The sequence below is a fragment of the Herpailurus yagouaroundi genome, unplaced genomic scaffold (genome assembly GCF_014898765.1).
Source record: "Herpailurus yagouaroundi ecotype Mexico unplaced genomic scaffold, PumYag 163, whole genome shotgun sequence".
Taxonomy (NCBI): Eukaryota; Metazoa; Chordata; class Mammalia; order Carnivora; family Felidae; genus Herpailurus; species Herpailurus yagouaroundi.
Window position 1 is genome coordinate 11499587 of NW_024412404.1, and position 20197 is coordinate 11519783.

The 20197-nt window shown below is 43.6% G+C and overlaps 1 protein-coding gene and 1 pseudogene across 2 annotated transcripts; one reads left to right on the forward strand and one right to left on the reverse strand.

Annotated features, from left to right (window-relative positions):
• Positions 1-27: 27 nt before the first annotated feature.
• SAR1A (secretion associated Ras related GTPase 1A) lies at positions 28-13525 on the reverse strand. 2 transcript variants are annotated; one of them, XM_040485258.1, is made up of 7 exons: positions 13402-13525; positions 9381-9454; positions 9136-9255; positions 8405-8470; positions 5043-5146; positions 1858-1989; positions 28-506 (listed from the first exon to the last, which is right to left on the reverse strand). In XM_040485258.1, exons 2-7 carry the CDS (start codon positions 9436-9438, stop codon positions 390-392), a joined length of 597 nt encoding a protein of 198 aa, XP_040341192.1. In that variant the 5' UTR covers positions 9439-9454; positions 13402-13525; the 3' UTR covers positions 28-389. The 2 variants fall into 2 exon arrangements, with proteins under 2 accessions (XP_040341192.1, XP_040341193.1); XM_040485259.1 differs by lacking the exon at positions 13402-13525 and adding an exon at positions 9720-9738.
• Positions 13526-13846: 321 nt separating this feature from the next.
• On the forward strand, positions 13847-17327 carry LOC121036737 (HAUS augmin-like complex subunit 2; annotated as a pseudogene).
• The last annotated feature ends 2870 nt before the right edge of the window (positions 17328-20197 follow it).

Below are 20197 nucleotides of genomic sequence, written 5' to 3' on the forward strand. Positions count from 1 at the left end.
AACTCAAAAAGTGAAGAGGGACACCAATTACATTAACAACGCTTTCTTTAAAAAATAGAATCACTTTCTTTTGAAATCAACCACAGTGGTGAGACGTGTTTTTCTTTCAGGTGCCCCATGATGGCATACAGCTTTACCCAGCAGATCCTGCCGGCTTCCGAGTCCCGGGACGCTGACCTGCACTGGCATGTGGGGCAGCGTCACCTCCCAATAGTGTGGAGAAAGCACATGTCACCACTGGGCGATGAGAGGGCGGACAGAGACTCTTGGCTTCTCAACGCCACACACGGTTGAAGAGCTTTCCTTGTTCTAGTAGAAAAGTTCATGAGGAAGCTGGGAATGGGATCAGTCCAGAGAAGTAAAACTCTTTTATTTTCACTGTCCAAACATCAGTCAATGTACTGGGAGAGCCAGCGGAAGCCCTCGCCGTAGCCTTGCCTCTTGAGCACGCTGCACATGAACACTTCCATGGGGCGGGCATTCAGCTCCTTCAGGGTCACGTTCCCCTACGAGAGGCGAAACCCAGAAAAGCCTGTTAGCACCCCCGTGGTGGAAGAGCCTGAAAGAGTGATCTCAGGAATCGCTGTCTCCATCCCTCAAAAACAGACTGAAGTAGGGATTCGTGACAGGAACGCGGGCAAGGCCATACACATGACTTCCCCAGGGCTTCATGCTCTCAGGAGAAAATAAGCGGCACAGTCCTAGTCCCAGACTCTCTTTGTAAAGAGGACACACAGACATCTGGAAAGTTATGGCAGCAAACCAAGACAAAGGCCACTAGGTCCCACAGAAGCAGCATGTTCTTTGACGGACAGAAGTCCCCAAGACTGTTCAGAAATAAGGCCATTATCATGAACACAACCATTCAGAAATCTACACTGATGACAGGTTACATTGAGAAAGCGAAGAGTCTTCTTTTACGCATAACACTCATGTAAAAGAGGAGAAACTAAATTAAAGCAAGCGTTTCTGGAGAGACACTGCTAGCCAAAAAGAGACAAGACTAAGAAACCATGTAAGAAAGTCAGAAAGTTATCAGTGGTCCCAAAACTGCAAGCTGAAAAGGCCAGAATTCCTGCTCAACTACCACGGATACGGATTTTTCTGACAAGCGCTTCTCTGCAACAGAGCTCTCCTACCCGGGGAGAGCACAGCCTACTGATCCGGAAGACTTGGCTTCTATTCCTCAACTCATCTTCAAAATGGGGACAACAATCCTACCTCTCTTAGCAAGGAACACTGGGGATACTCCAGTGCTGGGTTTCACTGCTTGGAAAATGATATGAAAGGTCACTCTTCTTCATAACCTGAAATCTCCAGTCAAAAACAAAACTGATTTCTGGTTAAGAAGGCCTCCTTCAAAAAAGATTTGAGGGGTGCCCGGGTGGCTCAGTCGGTTGAGCATCCAACTTCGGCTCAGGTCATGATTTCGCGATTCGTGAGTTTGAGCCCAGCATCAGGCCCTCTGCTGTCAGCGCAGAGCCCACTTCGGATCCTCTCTCCTCATCCCCTCCCTCTCCTTGGCTTACGCTCTCTCTCAAAAATAAACATTAAAACAACAAAAAAAAAAGATTTCTCTGAATTGGGTTTGAAAGGGAGTCAGAAAACTCTTAAATTCGTAAGTCTGCCTTTCCTACCCATCTCTTCATCCTCATATACCTGAGGAAAATCTCATGAGAAAACTGAAAACACATTCTCCCGCCTTCAGAGTGATTACAAATCACCGATGGTAAAACAAACCCTAAGCCCAGTTAAACTTTTCAAAGACAAATAAAAAAAATCTAGATAGCAAAACATGTATGTTTCAAAAGCTGTGAGTTTCCTTTGTAATAGGTCCCCTGAAGATTTTTCTCTTACCTTTCCTGTGGTCTGTCCATAAAGCCCAAATATCTCACGCAGTTTTTCTTCACTGATGGCATCCGTTCTGTCAATCTTGTTACCCAAGATAAGGATTGGCACGTTGGATATTGTTTCATCAGTCATTAGAGCCTAAAGACAACGTAACAGCTAGTTGAGGAATCTATGAATGCCCACCAGATAATGAAAGCAACTCTACCTTTCTCTTGTCTATAAAGCATCAAATGTGAAGTGAAAATCTGATCATCTTTTACCCGCACAATTAACAAAATCTTGACATGATACAACACTCTGAACATTAGGTAAGAAGCCCCTACACATTACTTTGACGTTAGGTAAAAATCCCCTAAGAGCCTCCAAACAATTGCAACTTAAGGCTGGGCCTATTTACAAGGCAGGAGAACTTTCCCAGCCTTAACTCTCAGATCAGTCACCCAGCACAGACCACCTTCGGGTGATCCACTGCGCGGTCCTAGAAGACTGAGTGCTCTGGCCACAGGAAGTCCCCGAGTAGTCACCGAGTGCCCCATGTGTGCGAACTGTCTCTGCCACTGAGAGGGATACAAAAAGAAGAGGAAGACCCATCTGTGGCCTCAAGAAATCCTCACTCTATGTTCATCCATCTATCAACAAAGCAAGGCAAATGGATGACTAAGTGTCACAATGAACAGGGACAGAATATAAATACTGAAAGATATTCTGGGAAATCAAAGGCGAGGAAAATGATGGGCTTGAGGAAAGTCTTAGCGAGTCTTGAGGAACCTAAACTAAGCTCTGAAAGAGGGGGCAGGATTTGGATAGGTAGAAAAGAGGAGAATATAAGCAGTGGCTTTACAGTAGGAAAAGAATTCAGAAAGCCACAAGGAGCACCGCCTGCCTTTATGCTGACACACAGTCAACAGAATGGGAAGGCATGACTACCATTATGGTGCCAGGGTGAGAAGTTAGCTGCGATCGATCCTAAAGACCCCAAATCCAGAAGCTCCTGGATAGAACCTATGTGTAAAAACACAATGAATTTACAGAATCTGTGCTCAGGTAAGAGACAACAATCTAGCCTAAGATAGCAGCATCCAAGGAACAGTGCAGGCACTCTGGGGAAGGAAGATAAGAGACTGCCCTCTAGATGAAAAGACAGATAAAAGAAAGGCCAGAGCTGGCAGAGATCTCAAGCCTGGAAATCCAGTGACCACTGACAGGAAAAGCTAGGAAAACAGGAGAGCCAAAGGGATAAAGGGGAACACGCTTTGACCATCTTACGTTCCAGGAAATGTTAGACAAGATCAGAGTAAGGATGTCATTCATTCATTAAATACTAACCAGACGCCTACTCTAAGTCTGACGCTTTACTAGGTGCCAGGGTTTCACAAAGAAACGAGACTAGGTCCCTACTAAGTTCACAATCTGATGACAAGACCTACAAGAAAACCAGTAAAGACCACAGACACTGATAAGGCGGCAAGACTAACCATCTCAGAGGTCAGGGAAGGCTTCCTAGAAGAGGTCATGGCTGAACTCTGAGATCTCTTAAAAGGGTATTTTTTAATTTACCGGCAAAAGGGGGTGGGGTCAGATGAGAAAGCCAGGCAGGGACAGCCACTTGTGCATACTGGAGGAAGGACGAGTTGTTCTCTATTTTTGGAAGAAAGTTCAAGGTAGGTAATAAAGAGAAAAGCAGCTGGAGAAATGAAACAGAGGAAAGATCAGGAGAGATCTTACATGCCATACAGATTTGTGGATTTTATCCCAAAAGTGAGAGAGCTATTAAAGGATGTTAAGTAGGCCAGTGACGAGTCTGAAAAAGTTCCTTCTAGCATTACGGCATGTGACGGGGGGGGGGGGGGGGGGCAGTGAAATCTACAGTAATTCACAGGATCTAGACCATGTGTCCAGGTAGACAGTGGGGATGAGTTCCATTCCAGAAGACCAGAATTGGTAGGTAGAGTTGTCTAGCAGGTAGCGTCATGTATGAGGCTGGAGCTCAAGAGAGGTTTAAACAAGAGAAATCCATTTGGGAGCCACTGGTATGTGGGTGGCAGATGAAGGAATGGGAGTGACCTGGACCAGCCTGGGAGAAAGTACAGACCCTGGGGAACACCAAGATTTAAGGGCTAAGCAGGAGAATGGGTGCTCGTGAAAGAATCTGAGAAGTATTAGCCAGAGAAGGCACACCAAAACCAAGAACGTAAATGGGAGTTTGAAGAAAGAGAGAATACCAGTGCCAAGAGGTCAAGTCAGGGAAGGGATGCCCTATAGCGAGTCTACAGAGATGAGAGCTGTAGATTCAAGAAACACACTCACAAATAAAGGTGACAGGTTCACAGTGCCAGAAACAAGAACGCAGAGAGACAGTTACAAACCAAATCAAAAGAGGCACAGGGTGAAGCGGGAGGGATAACAAAAGCAACATGACAGAAACCGCGAAGTCAAGGAAATGCAACGTTGGGGGGAGAGAAAACTTGAAGCGAGTCCTCGATAGTATGAAATGCTGCCGGCGACCAAAACTGAACACTGAGGACAGCCTGTGATCACGTTGGCGAAGTCATTCAGCGCAAGGGTGGGCAGCCACAATGTGAGGACCCAGATTAAAAAACATAAAGAACTTTAGTAGCTCTCCTAAGGCTGCATTATGCCATCGCTTCATATACAGTGACCACATGTGAAAGGAATAGGGATTGCTTATGTTGGGGCAACCGGCATAAACTGGGCAGTGTCCGAGCAAACTGGACACAGTCACCCTATGATAGATATAAACAAAGTTAACTGACTCAAGTTCGTGCTGAGTTTCCTCAGGACACTGAAAAGCCACGTCTTAGCTTTTAAAACACTCTTCCTGTAGCCAGGACTGTCATCAAATGTTAACTGGAATGACAAAGTATTGGCGCTACTGAGCTGTATTTCTTAAAACGAACTAGAGGCCAAGGGGCGCCTGGGTGGCTCAGTCAGTTGAGCGACCGACTCTCGGTTTCAGCTCAGGTTATGATCTCACGGTTCATGGAATCGAGCCTGCGTCGCACTCCACGCCAACAGCGAGAAGCCTGCGTGGGATCCTCTCTCTCTGCCCCTCCCACGAGTATGTGTGCACACACATTCTCTCTCCCTCTAATAAATAAATAAACTTTAAAAAAAAGAGAAAAAGAGAGAGAGAGAGACACAAGCCGTGAAAAGAAAGACTATAATCTTACATTCAGCTCAACTTTGGATTCCATGAGGCGAGGGTGATCTGCACAGTCCACCAGAAAGACAATCCCGTTAATTGCCGGGAGATAATTTTTCCAAACCCGGCGTGCTGAAAGACAAAGTTTACAGCTGCATTGATAAAAAAAAAAAAAAAAAAAATACAGATTTTGAAAAATCTCTCCCTCTATATTTTTTTTTGCCCAAAAATGGGCAAATCTTGGCTAGGTTTCAGTAATAGTCGACTCCATATGGATTCTCCACGTCCTAACCGGTATGAAATCAGAACCGAGGGTATACACTGACGGCCCACAAACTAAATCTGACTTTTTCCAAATTCAAAAGTCAAGGTATTCTGCCAAACTGTAACACCTGGCAATGCCGCACACACCCACCCACGCGTCAGTCATCAGCTGGAACTGAGGTATGGCTGCCCCTTCAGACAATGTCTGGGCTCCAGTTTGGCAAAGCTTCCACCGCTCCCTATGGTCTGTCACCCAGTCACTTTTACTCAAATGACCTACCTTGCCCCCAAAGCTGTTTGCAACCTCTGAGTTAAACTCCTCAGGATGCCAATTACCTATCCACATACCTACAGTCTCAATTTAGTTCCCAACTAACCAATGCGTACTTGTACTGACACACTCACGTGCTCTGTCCTCAGAAGCCTGGGTCTGACAGGTGGTTCAAGTTCCCAGGCAATTATCCCAGTGTCCCATGTTTAAAACCAGCATGCCTGGGGTTCCTGGGTGGCTCAGCTGGTTAAGTGTCTCTACTCTTGATTTCAGCTCAGGTCATGATCTTACGGTTCATGAAGTCAGAGCCCGCCATCGGGTTCTATAGTATGGAGCCTGCTTGGGATTTTCTCCCTCTCTCTGCCCCTCCCCTGCTCGCTTGAGCTCGTGCACTCACCCGCACTCTCTCTCTCAAGATAAATAAATAAACTTTAAACCAGGATGCCTTATAAATTTTATTTTTTTAAGACATGAAGTGGTAAAGATTTGGGAAGCAATGCTTTAATTGTATTATAATTTCTAAGCCATTCATTTCTAGTACTTTCAATGGGATGAATAATATCTCTATATCAAAGAGTTAATATTGGTTAACTCCAGGGATGCCTGGGTGGCTCAGTCTGTTAGGCATCTGGCTTCGGCTCAGGTCAAGATCTCAGGTCCCAGGAGTTCGAGCCCCACATGGGCTCTGTGCTGACAGCTCAGAGCTTGGAGCCTGCTTCGGATTCTATGTGTCACTCTCTCTCTCTCTGCCCCTCCCCTACTCACGCTCTCACTCTTAAATAAATATAAAAAAAATTTTTTTTTAAAATATATTGGTTAACTCTGAAGAGTGAGATGGGGAAGGAGAGGCTGGGGAAATGTTCACCTTCCATATTCCTAAGTTGACTGTATACTGAATTTGTTACGCTGAGACTGGACTACTTTATTTTTTTTAAGTAACCTCTACACCCAACATGGGCCTCGAACTCATAACCCTGAGATCAAGAGTCGTATGCTCTTCTGACTGAGCCAGCCAGGCACCCTGAGCCTGGACTACTTTTATAAGTTAAACATTTAAAGTTTTTTTAAAAAAGGAAATCTTCATATGTATAGCACTTTAGTAACTTCTGTAAAATGGTAACTAAGTTATTATGGTAAGTATTTCTGTTAAATAAATTTTCCTCAAACAAAACAAAACTATATAAAACACATTTCCCTTCTTTATCAAAACCTGAAAGCTAAACTTAACACACCAAATAACAATTCTCAGTTCAGGTGCCTAAAAACTTCTACGCCTGCATTCTCCAAATGGTCTCCATTCATCTTATAATTATATTATCTGTGAATTTAAATCCTTTGAAATCAGAAAAGCCACCACACGCCCATTTCTACCACAATGAAAATAACACAAACTCATTATAGAAAAAAAGGATACGAGACCATCTGTAATCTTCCATGAAACACACATACGCTAATGTTTCTGTATATATTCTTTCAATCTTTTTTCTGTACAGGTATTTTATGTGATAGTGATCATACTACATAAGATTCTGTGGGCTATGTATTTATTCATTTAAATATTAAATGAATAAAATAAATGTAATTCTATGTTAATGAAATGACAGAATACAAAATCATCTAGATCATTCCTTAGCCTTTTGATTAAAATTACCAAAATTTTAACCACTGGCTAAAGGGTGGCTCAAGGTGGTTGAGTATTCAACTCTTGATTTTGGCCCAGGTCACACATAATCCCAGGGCCATGCGTGGGCTGGAGCCCCATGTCTGGCTCCATGCTGAGCATCGAACCTGCTTAAGTTTCTCTCTTTCTCTCTCTCTCCCTCTCCTTCTGCTCCTCTCCCCCGCTCACGTGATCTCTAAAATTTAAATAAATGAATGAATGAATGAATAAATAAATAACTTGGCTAAACCATTAAAACTGCCAATGTTTTGGGTTTTTCTAACTACATTTTTAAAAAGCTATATCAGATTCAACCTAATGAATGCTCCAAAAGGAGACTTCTCAACTCAATTTAATAACAAATGAATAAATATGACAGAATTTCAATAGTTTCTTTTTTCTACTTTCCCAGAATATTTATTCCTATTTCTTAAATGTTTTACTCCTACGCTTAGAGTCTTGTCAAATGTAAAGTGAGTGTCCACCAGAAAAATACCCCATTCTGTATATTTCTAAAAACCACACAAGATATCTGATAGGAATCTAGGAACTAAACGAGCACAGCCTGCATAAGGTAAAAAGCACTAAGAGAACAAGAAGGTGGAAAGAAATGTCCTACCAACCGCCCCAAGAGGACAGATTATACAAAACAGATCAGAATGGTCACAAGTAATCCCTGTATTGTATTTGCAACTTTGGACAAATCTGAAATTACTTACAAAAAGTAACAATTTTCTACATACTTACACTCCACTGAATAAAGAACAGAGACATGATTAAATCTGATATGTGAGTGATACTGTACTGGATCTTGTTCAAGAAGAAAAATGTTATAAAGGAGATTATGGACACAATTGACAAAAAGAGAAATCTACACTACAGAGTAGATAAAAATAAAACTTCCCGGGTTTGATAACTTAAATGTTAATATGTATTACACAGAGAGGGAAACTAATAAATCAGGGCAAAAGGTATAAAGGAGTAGAGTTCTCTGTATTTATACAACTTTTGACAAGTTTGGTATTACTTAATAAGTAAATAAAACAACTTCATTTAAGTAATAAGATCACAATCATAATTTAATCACAACTTAAGAGGTAAAAATGACACGCTGCTTAAAAAAAAAAGGGAGGCATAAAAAGAACCAAAATGGTGACCCGTAAGTCAATACCATTCTTCCACTGAGTTGTCTTACCTTGCTCATGCCCACCAAGATCAAAAGTTGTAAAAGTCATTCCAGCAATTGTCAACTCTTCTGAGGCTGAAAAATTGTTAAAACAGAAAAAAAATAAACTTCATCCAACAAGGCTCAGCTACCAGTATTGTAAGCCAATACAAATGCAAAACCTAATGAAGCTTTTACTTTGTAAAGGATACAAGAGTGGAAACATTCTGAAATTATTCTAAAAAGCCAAGTTTTTTTCTCCAAACAGTTTGCTGCTCCTTAGAAGTAGATATGGGAGGGGCACCTGGGTAGCTCAGTCGGTTAAGCTTCCGACTTCGGCTCAGGTCACGATATCACAGTTCGTGAGTTCAAGCCCCGCAGTGGGCTCTGTGCTGACAGCTCAGAGTCTGGAGCCTGCTTCAGATTCTGGGTCTCCCTCTCTCTCTGCCCCTCCCCCACTTGCACTCTGTCTCTACCGTCTCTTTTTAAAAATAAATAAATATTAAAAGAAACTTAAAAAAAAAGTAGATATGGGAAAGGTGTTGTTCCCTTACAGAACTAGTGAAAATAAATACTGACAAAGTTCCAGAGGTTGAGACTTATGAGTATATGACCTGAGTGTGTCCTATAGGGAATTTTTTCAAATGAGCTGTCTTTTGGGACCTCCGTTAATACAAGAACTCCATCAACTGGGGATTCTTCCCCCAACCCTAACATTGTCCTTCAAATATCAAAAGGTCACCTGGTATTTTCAAACCTACTCGGATGTAGTGTTGGAACATGCTGGCCCAAGCGGTCATCTTTGAGCATGTGTAGAAGAGTGGTTTTGCCTGCATTGTCCAAACCCAAAAATACAAGTTTTCCAGATTTCTTGTAAAGCCCTAAAAAAGAAAAATATTTTTACATACGTTTGCTTTCTACACACCAAAGGCTGCTTGTATTTAGACTGTTGGAGGAAATGTACAAAGTTTGAAACCTCCGATATATTTTAAGGAAATGGCTTTACCTAGGAACTGGAGCACACTGCTGAAGCCATTGTAGATCCACTCAAAGATGAAAGACATTATTAATGCTTCCTACCTGTATAAAATAGGAAAGCGGCAAACATTAGCTTTCTGAATGCTAGTACAGTTCCGGAAAAGTTAACTTTTATTCTGTAGCCCTGATGCATGTGTACAGTCCCATGTTTTCAGGCCCAAGAAAATAAAGGAATGTGCACCCTGGAGGGAAGTCTCTCGGGTCCTCAGAGCTGCACAAACTCCTGGTTTTCTAACAGTCTTTAATCTATGATGCTCCAAAGACTAGGAGTTACAGATAAATCTTCCTCTCTTACTGTATGACTTACTCCTCCAGGCAGCTGCTCGTCCACATTTCTCTAGACACATCGCTGCTGTCTACCCGTTAGCAACACCTCTAGGAAATCAGTCCCATCAATAATCTGAATCAAAATGTCACATCAATACACTAAGTAGAAAATGAGAATGAAAAGCATATTGACGTGAATGAAAAGCATATTAACCCTTCCTTGTAAACACTCTGAAAAACAAAGTCACCCAAATCCTATCGGCTGACATAATTTGTCCTGCTCCACTTAGCAATGCTATCTTTCTTTAACAATATTTATTGAACCCCTCTTGCAGATATGTGTCTCAACTTATAAAAAGAGACGATATCACTATTTTGGAGAGTCATGAAGAAATAAGAGAATCCTTTCGTAATGTGAATAATCAAGACCTAACTCACTTTACAAATATGGATTTTCTTAAAATAAGAATACTCAAAACAAAAGATGACTCAAAGCTACTAAAAGGTCTAAATACACTGGTAATAAGCGGGGTGCCTGGGTAACTCAGTTGAGCGTCCTGACTTTGGCTCAGGTCGTGATCTCGCGGTTCGTGAGTTCGAGCCCCGCGTCGGGCTCCGTGCTGACAGCTCACAGCCTGGAGCCTGCTTCGGATTTGTGTCTCCCTCTCTCTCTGCCCCACCCTTGCTTGTGCTCTGTCTCTCTCTGTCTTTCAAAAATGAATAAACATAAAAAAAAATTAAAAATATACTGGTAATAAGAGGACTTCTGAAAGAAATTAAAGAGGGTAAGATCTAGAGCCAGTGGTGGTGTTAAAGTTTCTCAGAGTCAGCATTTTCTGGTCACTGAACTTTTGCCTCAATACCTCAGACTTGGTTCAGAGTAAAAGAAAGATCCCCCACTTTCACTCCTCTCTCCATCAGCAAGAGCATCTGAACACAAGGCTATACTAGATGTGACCAACTGCTATCAGATATAACTTTCATGAATTTTTGTTTCTTTAAAATAATAAACAAAAATTCACTTTTGTTACTTTTACTAGTGACCTTAACAGGCTTATCCACAAAAACACACCTATATTCTTCAAAGAATGCTAGATTAAAAAAAAAATTGAAAAATGAAGACAATATATGTTAATTTTCTTTTTTCTGTCCAATAACTGGGGTTTGTTTTTTTTTTTTCAACGTTTATTTATTTTTGGGACAGAGAGAGACAGAGCATGAACGGGCGAGGGGCAGAGAGAGAGGGAGACACAGAATCGGAAACAGGCTCCAGGCTCTGAGCCATCAGCCCAGAGCCCGACGCGGGGCTCGAACTCACGGACCGTGAGATCGTGACCTGGCTGAAGTGACCTGGCTGAAGTCGGACGCTCAACCGACTGCGCCACCCAGGCGCCCCTGGGGTTTGTTTTTAAATCAAGCCTGATCTATAAACTTTAGGGATTGCTTAATGCTTATTTTCTATGACTCTTCTCATGGAAGGCCAAGTGAAGCTTGGGAGTTTGGGTGAGGGTGAAGGCTAAGGCAAAAGCTTTTATAAAAAGGTATTAAATAAGTTTTGTTGACCTTTTCAGTTACATTAAAATATACGTTGGCAGAGACCAAATTTAGCATGTCAAATAATGTGTCTGGAAACTCAATCTGCACTTTCGGAAGTCCAATGAGTTAACTATACTTACAAAGCTCCTGTTCTTAAGTTTCCACTGTAGGTAAGTAAAGGAACAACGTGCCTTTTCTCTGCAACCCCCCAAACCAGTCATCCTTCCCTACTTTTCTCAGTCTACCACTTGGGAGAAGCACGGCTCACCTTTACAGGGCACCTCTCATTAAACAGTACTCCCACTCTGATCACTCCTTTAAAACCCACAGTTACATATTCATTTGTACTACACCGGTTTGCAATCAATACTTTATAGACTCTCTGAAGTTTTACCACATCATTTTAGAATTATCCCCAATTCAATGACTTCTCCAAAGGTGACAAGGAGAAAACCCCACTTAAAGGAATTTTTCATGATAACTGAACTAGTCTGATTTTCCAATTCACCTTCCCTTGACATCCCTGCTTAGAAAGTCCTATAATCCTTCCCTCCAAAACGATCTATGGAAAATGCTTGAAGAAACTCTTCAGGTGATGTTGAAAAATAATAAAAACCATTACTGGACCCAAAGAGTTGCACTATTTGGCCACCCAAAGTTAATGAAATGTCTCTGATGGCTCCTCCATCCATGAGATCTTAGGATTCGCACCCCTCATGAATAGTTTCACAGTTTTGTACAATGCCTGCACATACATCTCATTTCAACCTCACGCAACACCTTACTGGGGAGGAGTCCCTAGCCTCAGACAAGGATGCCGACACTCCTAAGTCAGCTGACTTAACCAAAACTGCTCAACGAAAAGAAGTATCAGTGCCAAGACCAAAACCCTCCTTCTTAAATTCCAAAGCCAAAGCTCTTCTTGTTAATATCACATAAAATTCAAATCCAAATAACAAAACGGTTTTTAAAGGAACATTAAAACTTCCTTAACCCACGAGCTACACAGATGATAATCTTCTCAAGTTTTCTTCCTTACAACTTATCACACCTTCTGAATGGCATTTTAATAATGGTATTTTAACCATTCAAAAGGGTATTTTAATAACTGGCATTCTATTTCCTATCCTTGATCCACCCTACCACCTCATGGCATCTTATGGCAAATTAGAGTACTCTAAAATTTAAGAACTCCAAACTAACACAAAAGCACTGCCAATGTATCCAAAACTGTGCAAATTTCAGGACTGATTGAAGTCAATAAAAGAGGAGCACTAGCCAATATATACACTACTTTCTATACATCCTCATTACTTCTTACACATACTCGTTACAACTTTGACACACCATTCCAGACAGATCTGGGATAGCAAGCTTCTGGTTTTTTAGCTAAGAAACTATGCTTAGCTGCAGGGTAAATGTCAAAGGTCAGCTCCAAGGCAAAGCACCACAAGTCCTCTATCACGACCTAAGCAGATGGACTGAGGTAAAGGAGAAAACACAAGAGCAAGGGAGAAATTACAAGAGAGACAAGTGGGCTTCTGACCTCTAGGCTAGAATCATTAAAACATTAATCTATACCAAACGTGAATGAAGTAATTTGCCGACGCATTGAAGAAAGGGAGGAAAAGAGGAAGGTGGAAGAAGAAAATACAGGGTTCGACCCAAGACCTCAGATAAAACATAGCTGAAGGGGGGGGGGCGCACTGGACTAGGAGCCAAGAGATCCGGTTCGAATGCTCACTCTTGCTCTCTGCGAGGCCTTGACCAATTCACTGCCTCGGCGAGCTTTATAATTCCCCAGGTTGCAAACCAAGGATAATCATCAAGGACTCCCACCCGCCTGACCAAGGGCTGGGAGGCTCATCCGAGACGAGATGTGAAATCGTTTCGCAAACAGGAGCGCACAGTACAGACAAGAAACCTGTTATCCCGCCCAGCCGCTTCGGGACCCTCGAAGGAATTCAGATCGACCCGATATCCCAGGGTCTGTCAGGAAACGGAGCAGACCGGCCAAGTCGGCCAGTCCCCACCCAGAACCAACCCCGCGGCCCCGCAGAACCGCCTGCGTGTCACTTCCCCCCCACCAACCCCGCCTGCGCCGGCCTCCGCCCCGACCCTCCCCGCCGTCCGCCCCAGCCCCTCCCGCTTCCCGGCTCCCTCCCTCGCAGCAGCCCCCAACTCACGGCCGAGGGGCTCCTCCGGCAGCAGCGGCGGCTTCGACCCTCCCTCACACCACACAGCCCAGCAGCACCCGAAACCGCCAGCTACTCGCCGGATATACGTAACGCCCCCTCCCCCGGGACTTCCGGGCGCGTGCCTGCCCCGCCCCCTCGTAGCGTCACTGCGCTCTGCAACGCCGGGGCCGCCTACCGACCACTCGGGCTGCGGAGGGGCGGGCCTCGGAAGCGCCCAGCGATCCCAGGGGCGGGCCCGGCTTGGCCCCGCCCCCTCCCTTTTGGACGGCTGGACGCGCGAGACGTGGCAGCGCTGGGGCTCCGAGGGCGGGGCGGAGTCTGGAGTCTTCGCGGTGCGCCTAGACTCCCCCCCGATCGCGGCTTCTAGTCCGACTGCTTTCGCAGGCGCTCGGGCAAAATCGGGAGCGGTGACCGACGGCTAGGTAGGTAGGTTCTCAGAGAGAAGAGTTGCCCGACCGCCCTCGACCTAGGGTGGATCCCAGAATGCCTTTGCTTTGAGTCGCAGTTCTGTTTTTAGAAGAACGGCGAATACGCATTGAGTGTTTATGTTCCAGGTCGTGCCCTCGTCGTATTTGACCCTGACAGCAGCCCTTATGAAGCAGATACTATTCTTATCCCCGTTTTGCAAATGAGAGAACCGAAGTTCAGTGTAGTCCAGTAACCAGACCCAAGTTCCTACGTTACGGCAGTGGCAGAGCAGCACGTTGGCTCCTACTCTGCCGTCCTTCCCAAACTTTTTCTCATTTAATTCTGAAGCCCTACGGGATTGGTATTGTTATTCCAATTTTACAGACAGAAAAACTAAGTCAACTGACAACGATGAATGATGTTTTTGGACAGTAAGACTCAGTACCACACATAAACCTCTCAATTCTCCTTAAGTAAAATTATAAATTGAACGTAATTCCGATAAAAGTACTAATAGGATAAATAGGTTATGTGGCTGCAGCAGATCACAAATATTCAAGCTGAAATCTATCAGAAAAACCTAGAAATTGAACTCCTAAGATAAGGGAAAAGGTACAGCCAATGTGCATCTTCCCTTTTGGCTCAGAAGTGTCATACTCTGCAAAGCATGAATAAATCATTTGGAAGCAGTGCTAAAAAAAGAAGAGGGTCCCCCAGGCAACGGCTGTTGAAGCCCTTGTGCCAGCAAAACTTGCCTAGTGAAGCTTTTCATCACAGAAACATGGTACCTTGGCTGGAGTTGGTGGTGACTTTCATTGAGAGATTGGCAAACCATCTTGAAACAATTAGAAATACCCCTCATGCAGAGGCACATCTGGAGAAAATGAACAAGGCTTGAGCAAAGATGGCTCTTTTGATGACTGAGACACAAGACCTGGCAGAGAATGTACTCAAGTGGCAAGAACAACAAAAGGGAGTTTCCTCTTGTATCCACCCCCAAAATATTAGCTGAAGAAAGGTAGCTTCCGACACATGATATTATAATGCCTCCTTTACCTTTTACTTCTAAAGTTCACGTCTAAACTATCAAGTCCAAGTGGTTGCCAACTGTTTTTGCTTAATTATATGTAATCATGCGAAGTTCATTCAGTCATAACATGGGCATTTCTAAGCTTTGCTGCTAGCAGTCCTGAAATAGTCCTCTTTATATTGAAGGACTACGATTCTAAGTTTACCAAGTCCAAACTGAATTTGCCTTCATTTTTTATTTATTTTCATTCCACTTTTCAGTAAAGCTCGGGAAGATCAAATAGGACGATTACAGTTTATTAACGTGAAGGCATCAGCCATATCTCAGGTAGCAGGCTTGATTATGTCTTTTCTTTTTAATGTTTTGTTTCTGAATTAGAAGAGTTTTCTCGAACCTGGAAGTACATTGACTGTTCCTGTGGGATTGTCACTAAAATTGTTGCAGAAAAGAACAACACAGCAAACCAGAGGGCTCTCCCTTGAAAGGCCTGCTTACCGTTTTGGTCCTCGGCTGCCATCTGGGAACTTGGATGTCAGCAAGGTTCCCTTCCCTCTCACTGGTAAGAGTTGCTCACTGTGACTAAGATGTTTGTTTGGTGTGGTTTGTGCTGAACATCTGTTTTCCTTTTGGGAGTCTAGAATGTTGGTACATGTTAGGAGGAAGGTACCTGTGTGACTGGCCCACAGTAATAACCCTGGGCGCTGCATCTCTCGTGAGCTCTCACGGAAGCCATTTCACACATGTCACAGCTCCATCGCTGGGGAGATTGAGCACATCCTGTGCGACAACACTGGCAGTGGACCCTGGAAGCTAGTGCCTGGTTTCCTCTGGGCTTTGCCCCATGCACCTTTTCCTTGTACTTTGTATGCTTTGCTGTAATAAGCTACAGCCGCGTGTACAACGATATGCCGAGTCCTGTGAATGCCCCCCCCACGTCATCAAACCCGGATGGGGGTGTCTTAGGGACCCTGACACACTAAGCAATTCCTGAGGATGTTCACTGGAACATTAGGAATTGGAAAAGAAATTAGAAAAGGACTTGGAAAAAAAATTAGAAAAGAAAGGGGCACATTATGCAAAACTCTTAGAGGGTTACCTTACAAAATGCTCAGAATATTTTCCCTCTCTGAGATTATTGTGCATATAAAAGGGGATGATGTACAGACACTAATACTAAGCCTCAGGACATATTAATTTGTACAAGACTATGATTATCCCTGACTTGTTTTCAGACTTCCGGTTCTCTCTTACTTTGCAACGTGTACGTCGGTCTTTGTATTCATCACACTTCTTCACACAAGAAGCCCTCAACACAGTGGACGAGTATAGTTCGTAACGAAGCAGGATTGTTACCAAAAAAATATCCTGCCGAAACAAGCAGGAGAGATGCCGTGAAGCCTACGTTGGTGACTTTTGCAGATGGGGTATAGAGTGGTCATAGTGTCTCAAATGTCGCTCAACGTTGCTGAGACACTTGAGCAAAACTTTTGGTTGTGTTTCACCAGAAGTCTGTTCGAGCCCAGCCTTGCTTTCAGACATCCAACCCTGCACTTTGTTCTCCTGGTTTTCTGTACTTATTGTTTTGTCTTTTGTTTTTGTCTTTTATGTCTTTGTCAAAATTAAAAACTAAACCTGCAGTTTCTCACTAAAAAAAAAAAAAAAAGATTGACAAAGTCAACCACAGAAAAATAGAAAAGTTTTATATGGCAAAACAGCACAGACACAAGAACGATGACACCATAAACTCAGCAGATGGCAAGTTGGGGGGAAATATGCATAATTGCATCCCAAGTGAGAGATTAATATGGAAAAGACTAACTGCTGTTAGAAAACAGACAAAGAATAGTACCAGACAATTGGCAGGGAAATATAGATGGGTCTTTAAGGACGATAAATAATGGAGGTATAAGAGATATTCTAGCGTATATAGATATGGGAAATAACAGAAGGTAAGACACTTAAAACTCACTGAAATGCTATTTTCACCCATTAGATTGGCAGAAGCGCACCCGTTTACTGGTGGCAAGGCTATTTTAAGACTAGTTGAGGAAGGCCCCACTAAGGCGCCATTGGGACAGAACCCGAGGACACGGCGGGGAGGGTGAAATGTTGCCAGGCTGATAGCAGAGGCCCTGAGGCAGGACCGTGCTCGGAAGGTTCCAGGAACCGCTGGGAGACCAGCGTAGCTGGGCAAGGTCACAAGGGAAAGAATGGCAGGAGGTGAGGTGAGAGAACGTGTGGGGTAGGTAGTTAAGAGGGTTCTGAGCCTTCACCTTACCTGCAGGCTAACGAGGTAGCCCGGCACATTTGGGGGGTTATTGGCACAGACGCAGGCTTTCATTACCTCCAGCTTAGCAAGTAGTATGAGCTTCACGTTTGTGTCTTCTCTGCTCGCCCCTGCTAGATCCTTGGGAGTTGACGAGAGAAACAAAGGCAAGAAAAATGCAGTTTAAAGTACGTTCCCTTACAGCCTGCAGCCCTTCATGCCGTAATGTGTGCGCTTCCTTTAAAACTACAAGCATCCTTATGCCGACAATAGCTAAATCTTCAGGGTCCTCGGAGACCCTCTTTCAGCTTCCAGAAATTCCTTGGACACTTATATTTATATACCTCCCCGCCGTCCACAAACTTGAAAGTATGTAATCAGTCGCTCCTCACAACCCCAGTGCAGCCCTTCCTGCCCACGGGGCCTGTCCCCGTGCTTTAATAAAATCACCTTTTTGCACCAAAGACGTCTCAAGGATTCTCTCTTGAGGACGTCTCAAGGATGTCTTTTGTGATTTGCTCACGAACCCCGCTTCAAATGCCATCCGGGGTGACACGGAGCAGCCCACGTGGATGCTGCCCATATAGGGGGTTTGCATCACAGCTGAGGAACCCAGAGCTTAGAGAACCCAAATCTTGGACGGCAAGCACACCCGCCTGACCTTTGACCTAGAGGGAGGCATTGTTACGCTGGATACTAAATCTGTCTCGGCGGCGGCGGGAGGGGGGGGACTCGGATTCTGTCTTCCCAGGCTGTTCCTTGTATAAACACCTTTAAGAAGACAGTCCAAACAAAGGCAACAATAACTCTGCCCCAAGAAGGGGAGAATTGTCTCCCAGAAGGGGGCAAATCTTTAGAGCCTTGGAGGCCACGGTGGGGACTTTAGCTTTTATTGTGAGTGATCTGCAGAACCAGTGGAGGGTTTGAACAGAGGAATTTTATGTAATTCTCCCCCACTCTATTCTTACTCCCCAACAGAGGCTCAACAGTAGGTAGACAGGACTCAGAAACTAGAACGGAGATTGAAAAGCATCTGTGTTAGTCATGGTTCTCCAGAGAAACAGGACCGGTAGCATATATGTAGATATGTATATAAGAGGGGGTTTATTAGAGGAATTGGCTCACGTGGCAACAGAAGCTGAGATGTCCCAGATGCGCCATCTGCAAGCTTGAGAAGCAGGTGGTATGATTCCATCCGAGCCCGAAGGCCTGAGAATCAGGCAGCTGCTGGTGTGTATGCTCCTAGAACCAGGAGCTCTGATATCTGAGGGTAGGAAAGGTGGATGTCCCAGCTCAAGAAGAGAGAAAGAGAATTTGCCCTGTCTTTGCATTTGTGACCCATTTGAATCCTCAAGGGATTGCATGATGCCCACCCACATTGGTGAGGGCGGATCTCTTTACTCAAGTCTACTGAATCAAATGCTAATCTTTTCCAGAAATGCTCTCACAGACCCACCCAGAAATATTTTCCTACCTACCAGGGCATCCTTAGTTGGGTCAAGTTGACATGTAAAATTAACCTTCGTGGCATCTGTTGGAACTGTCAACACGCGGGTCTTAGGTGAGCCTGATAAACGCAGTTTTGGGGGAGTACCGACTATGTGTGCTGGACTGGAATGACCTAAGGAGAGACTGTGGAGAGGAGGAAATGGGGCAGTGACCCTGGACAACGTCGTTAGAAATGTGGCTGTGAAGGAGAGGAGAACCAAAAGAGGTGAACCAAAAAGTCATCGTTGATGAAAACCAATTACACCTTTCTGCTCAGTAGTAAAAGCTGGAATACCATCTATGTCAAGACTTAGAAATTTGTTCAACTCTTGAGAAGAATGTAAACATTGCACTTTTTGTCATCTGGAGGATTTCATATAATGTTGATTAGAAAAATTGTCCTGAAAGGCAATCTGTTTTAAAAATTAAAGAGATGAAAGCATTAAATTTTCCACATGTTTCCCCTTTGACATAATCTAGAGTGCAATCAGGAAAAAAAAACAAAACAAAACTTACTTCTCCTTAAAGTAACTGTACATCTCCTAGTTTACAAAAGAGAGGGAAAGGGCATCTAACGTCAAGTCCTTTCCTGAAATACATTCTTATAAATATCTATATGTCTGGATTCTAGTTTCCTTGCTCATAATAGTTATACAAACATAAGTTTTTCCTTAGATTTCCTCATGGACAGGGAATCCATCCAAAACTGAAAGGGTTTTGGAGTCAGAAAAATCACTAAAAGAAAAGAAAATTATTTTTTCTCTAAACCCCATGTCCTTCTGAATAGTATGTTACTTTCTTCGTCCCCTGTTATACTCCTGTAAGAGTTGAGGAACCTAATAACCAAAAATGCCCCTTCCTCACTCTTTTCAAGATGACTCAGAAGAAAAAGGCAAATCAGAGCTCCCTGTGTCTTCAACTCTCCAGGAAACTAGAGCAAGGCATATGCACTGTGACACTTGGGAGATTTTCAAGCCATCTTTGTCCCGTTTTTATTAGGAAACATGCCTTATCTTTGTACGAGTGATTTTATATAATATCATTTCATTCCAGTCAAATGTAGCAGTCTCAACAAGAAAACAAAAATGGGCAAAGGGCTTGAACAGACATTTCTCTAAAGATCTATAAATGGCCAAAAACATGAAAAGGTGCCCAACGTCATTAACCATCAGATAAATGCAAATCAAACTGACGCAACATACTACCTCGCACCCATTTGGATCGCTAGACCCAAAAAACAAAGAAAAGAAAGGAAGAGGGAAAGAGAGAATGAAAAGGAAGGGAGAGAGGAAGGAAGGTAGGAAGGAAGGAAGGGAGAAAACAAGAAAATAAGTGTTGGCAAGGATGTGGAGATACTGGAACTCTTGGGCACTCTTGGTAGGAATGTACAATGGTGCAGCTGCTGTAGAAAACAGTATGGTGGTTGCTCAAAATGTTGAAAATAGATTTACCATCTGACTTAGCAATTCCACTTCTTCATTATGTATCCCAAAGGATTGAAAACAGGATCTGACAGAGATATTTGTGCACCCATGTTCACAGGAGCATTATTCACAGTATCCAAGAGGTGAAAGTAACCCAGGTGTCCATCA

Bases quoted from the DNA above. Each gene is read 5' to 3' on its own strand.
- SAR1A (XM_040485258.1), bottom strand. From the start codon at position 9,438: ATGTCTTTCATCTTTGAGTGGATCTACAATGGCTTCAGCAGTGTGCTC. The intron at 9,256-9,380 runs GTAAAGCCATTT...TTTCTTTTTTAG, and splicing joins CAGTGTGCTCCAGTTCCTAG to GGCTTTACAAGAAATCTGGA. The intron at 1,990-5,042 runs GTAAGATTATAG...CGTTGTCTTTAG, and splicing joins AATCCAAAGTTGAGCTGAAT to GCTCTAATGACTGATGAAAC.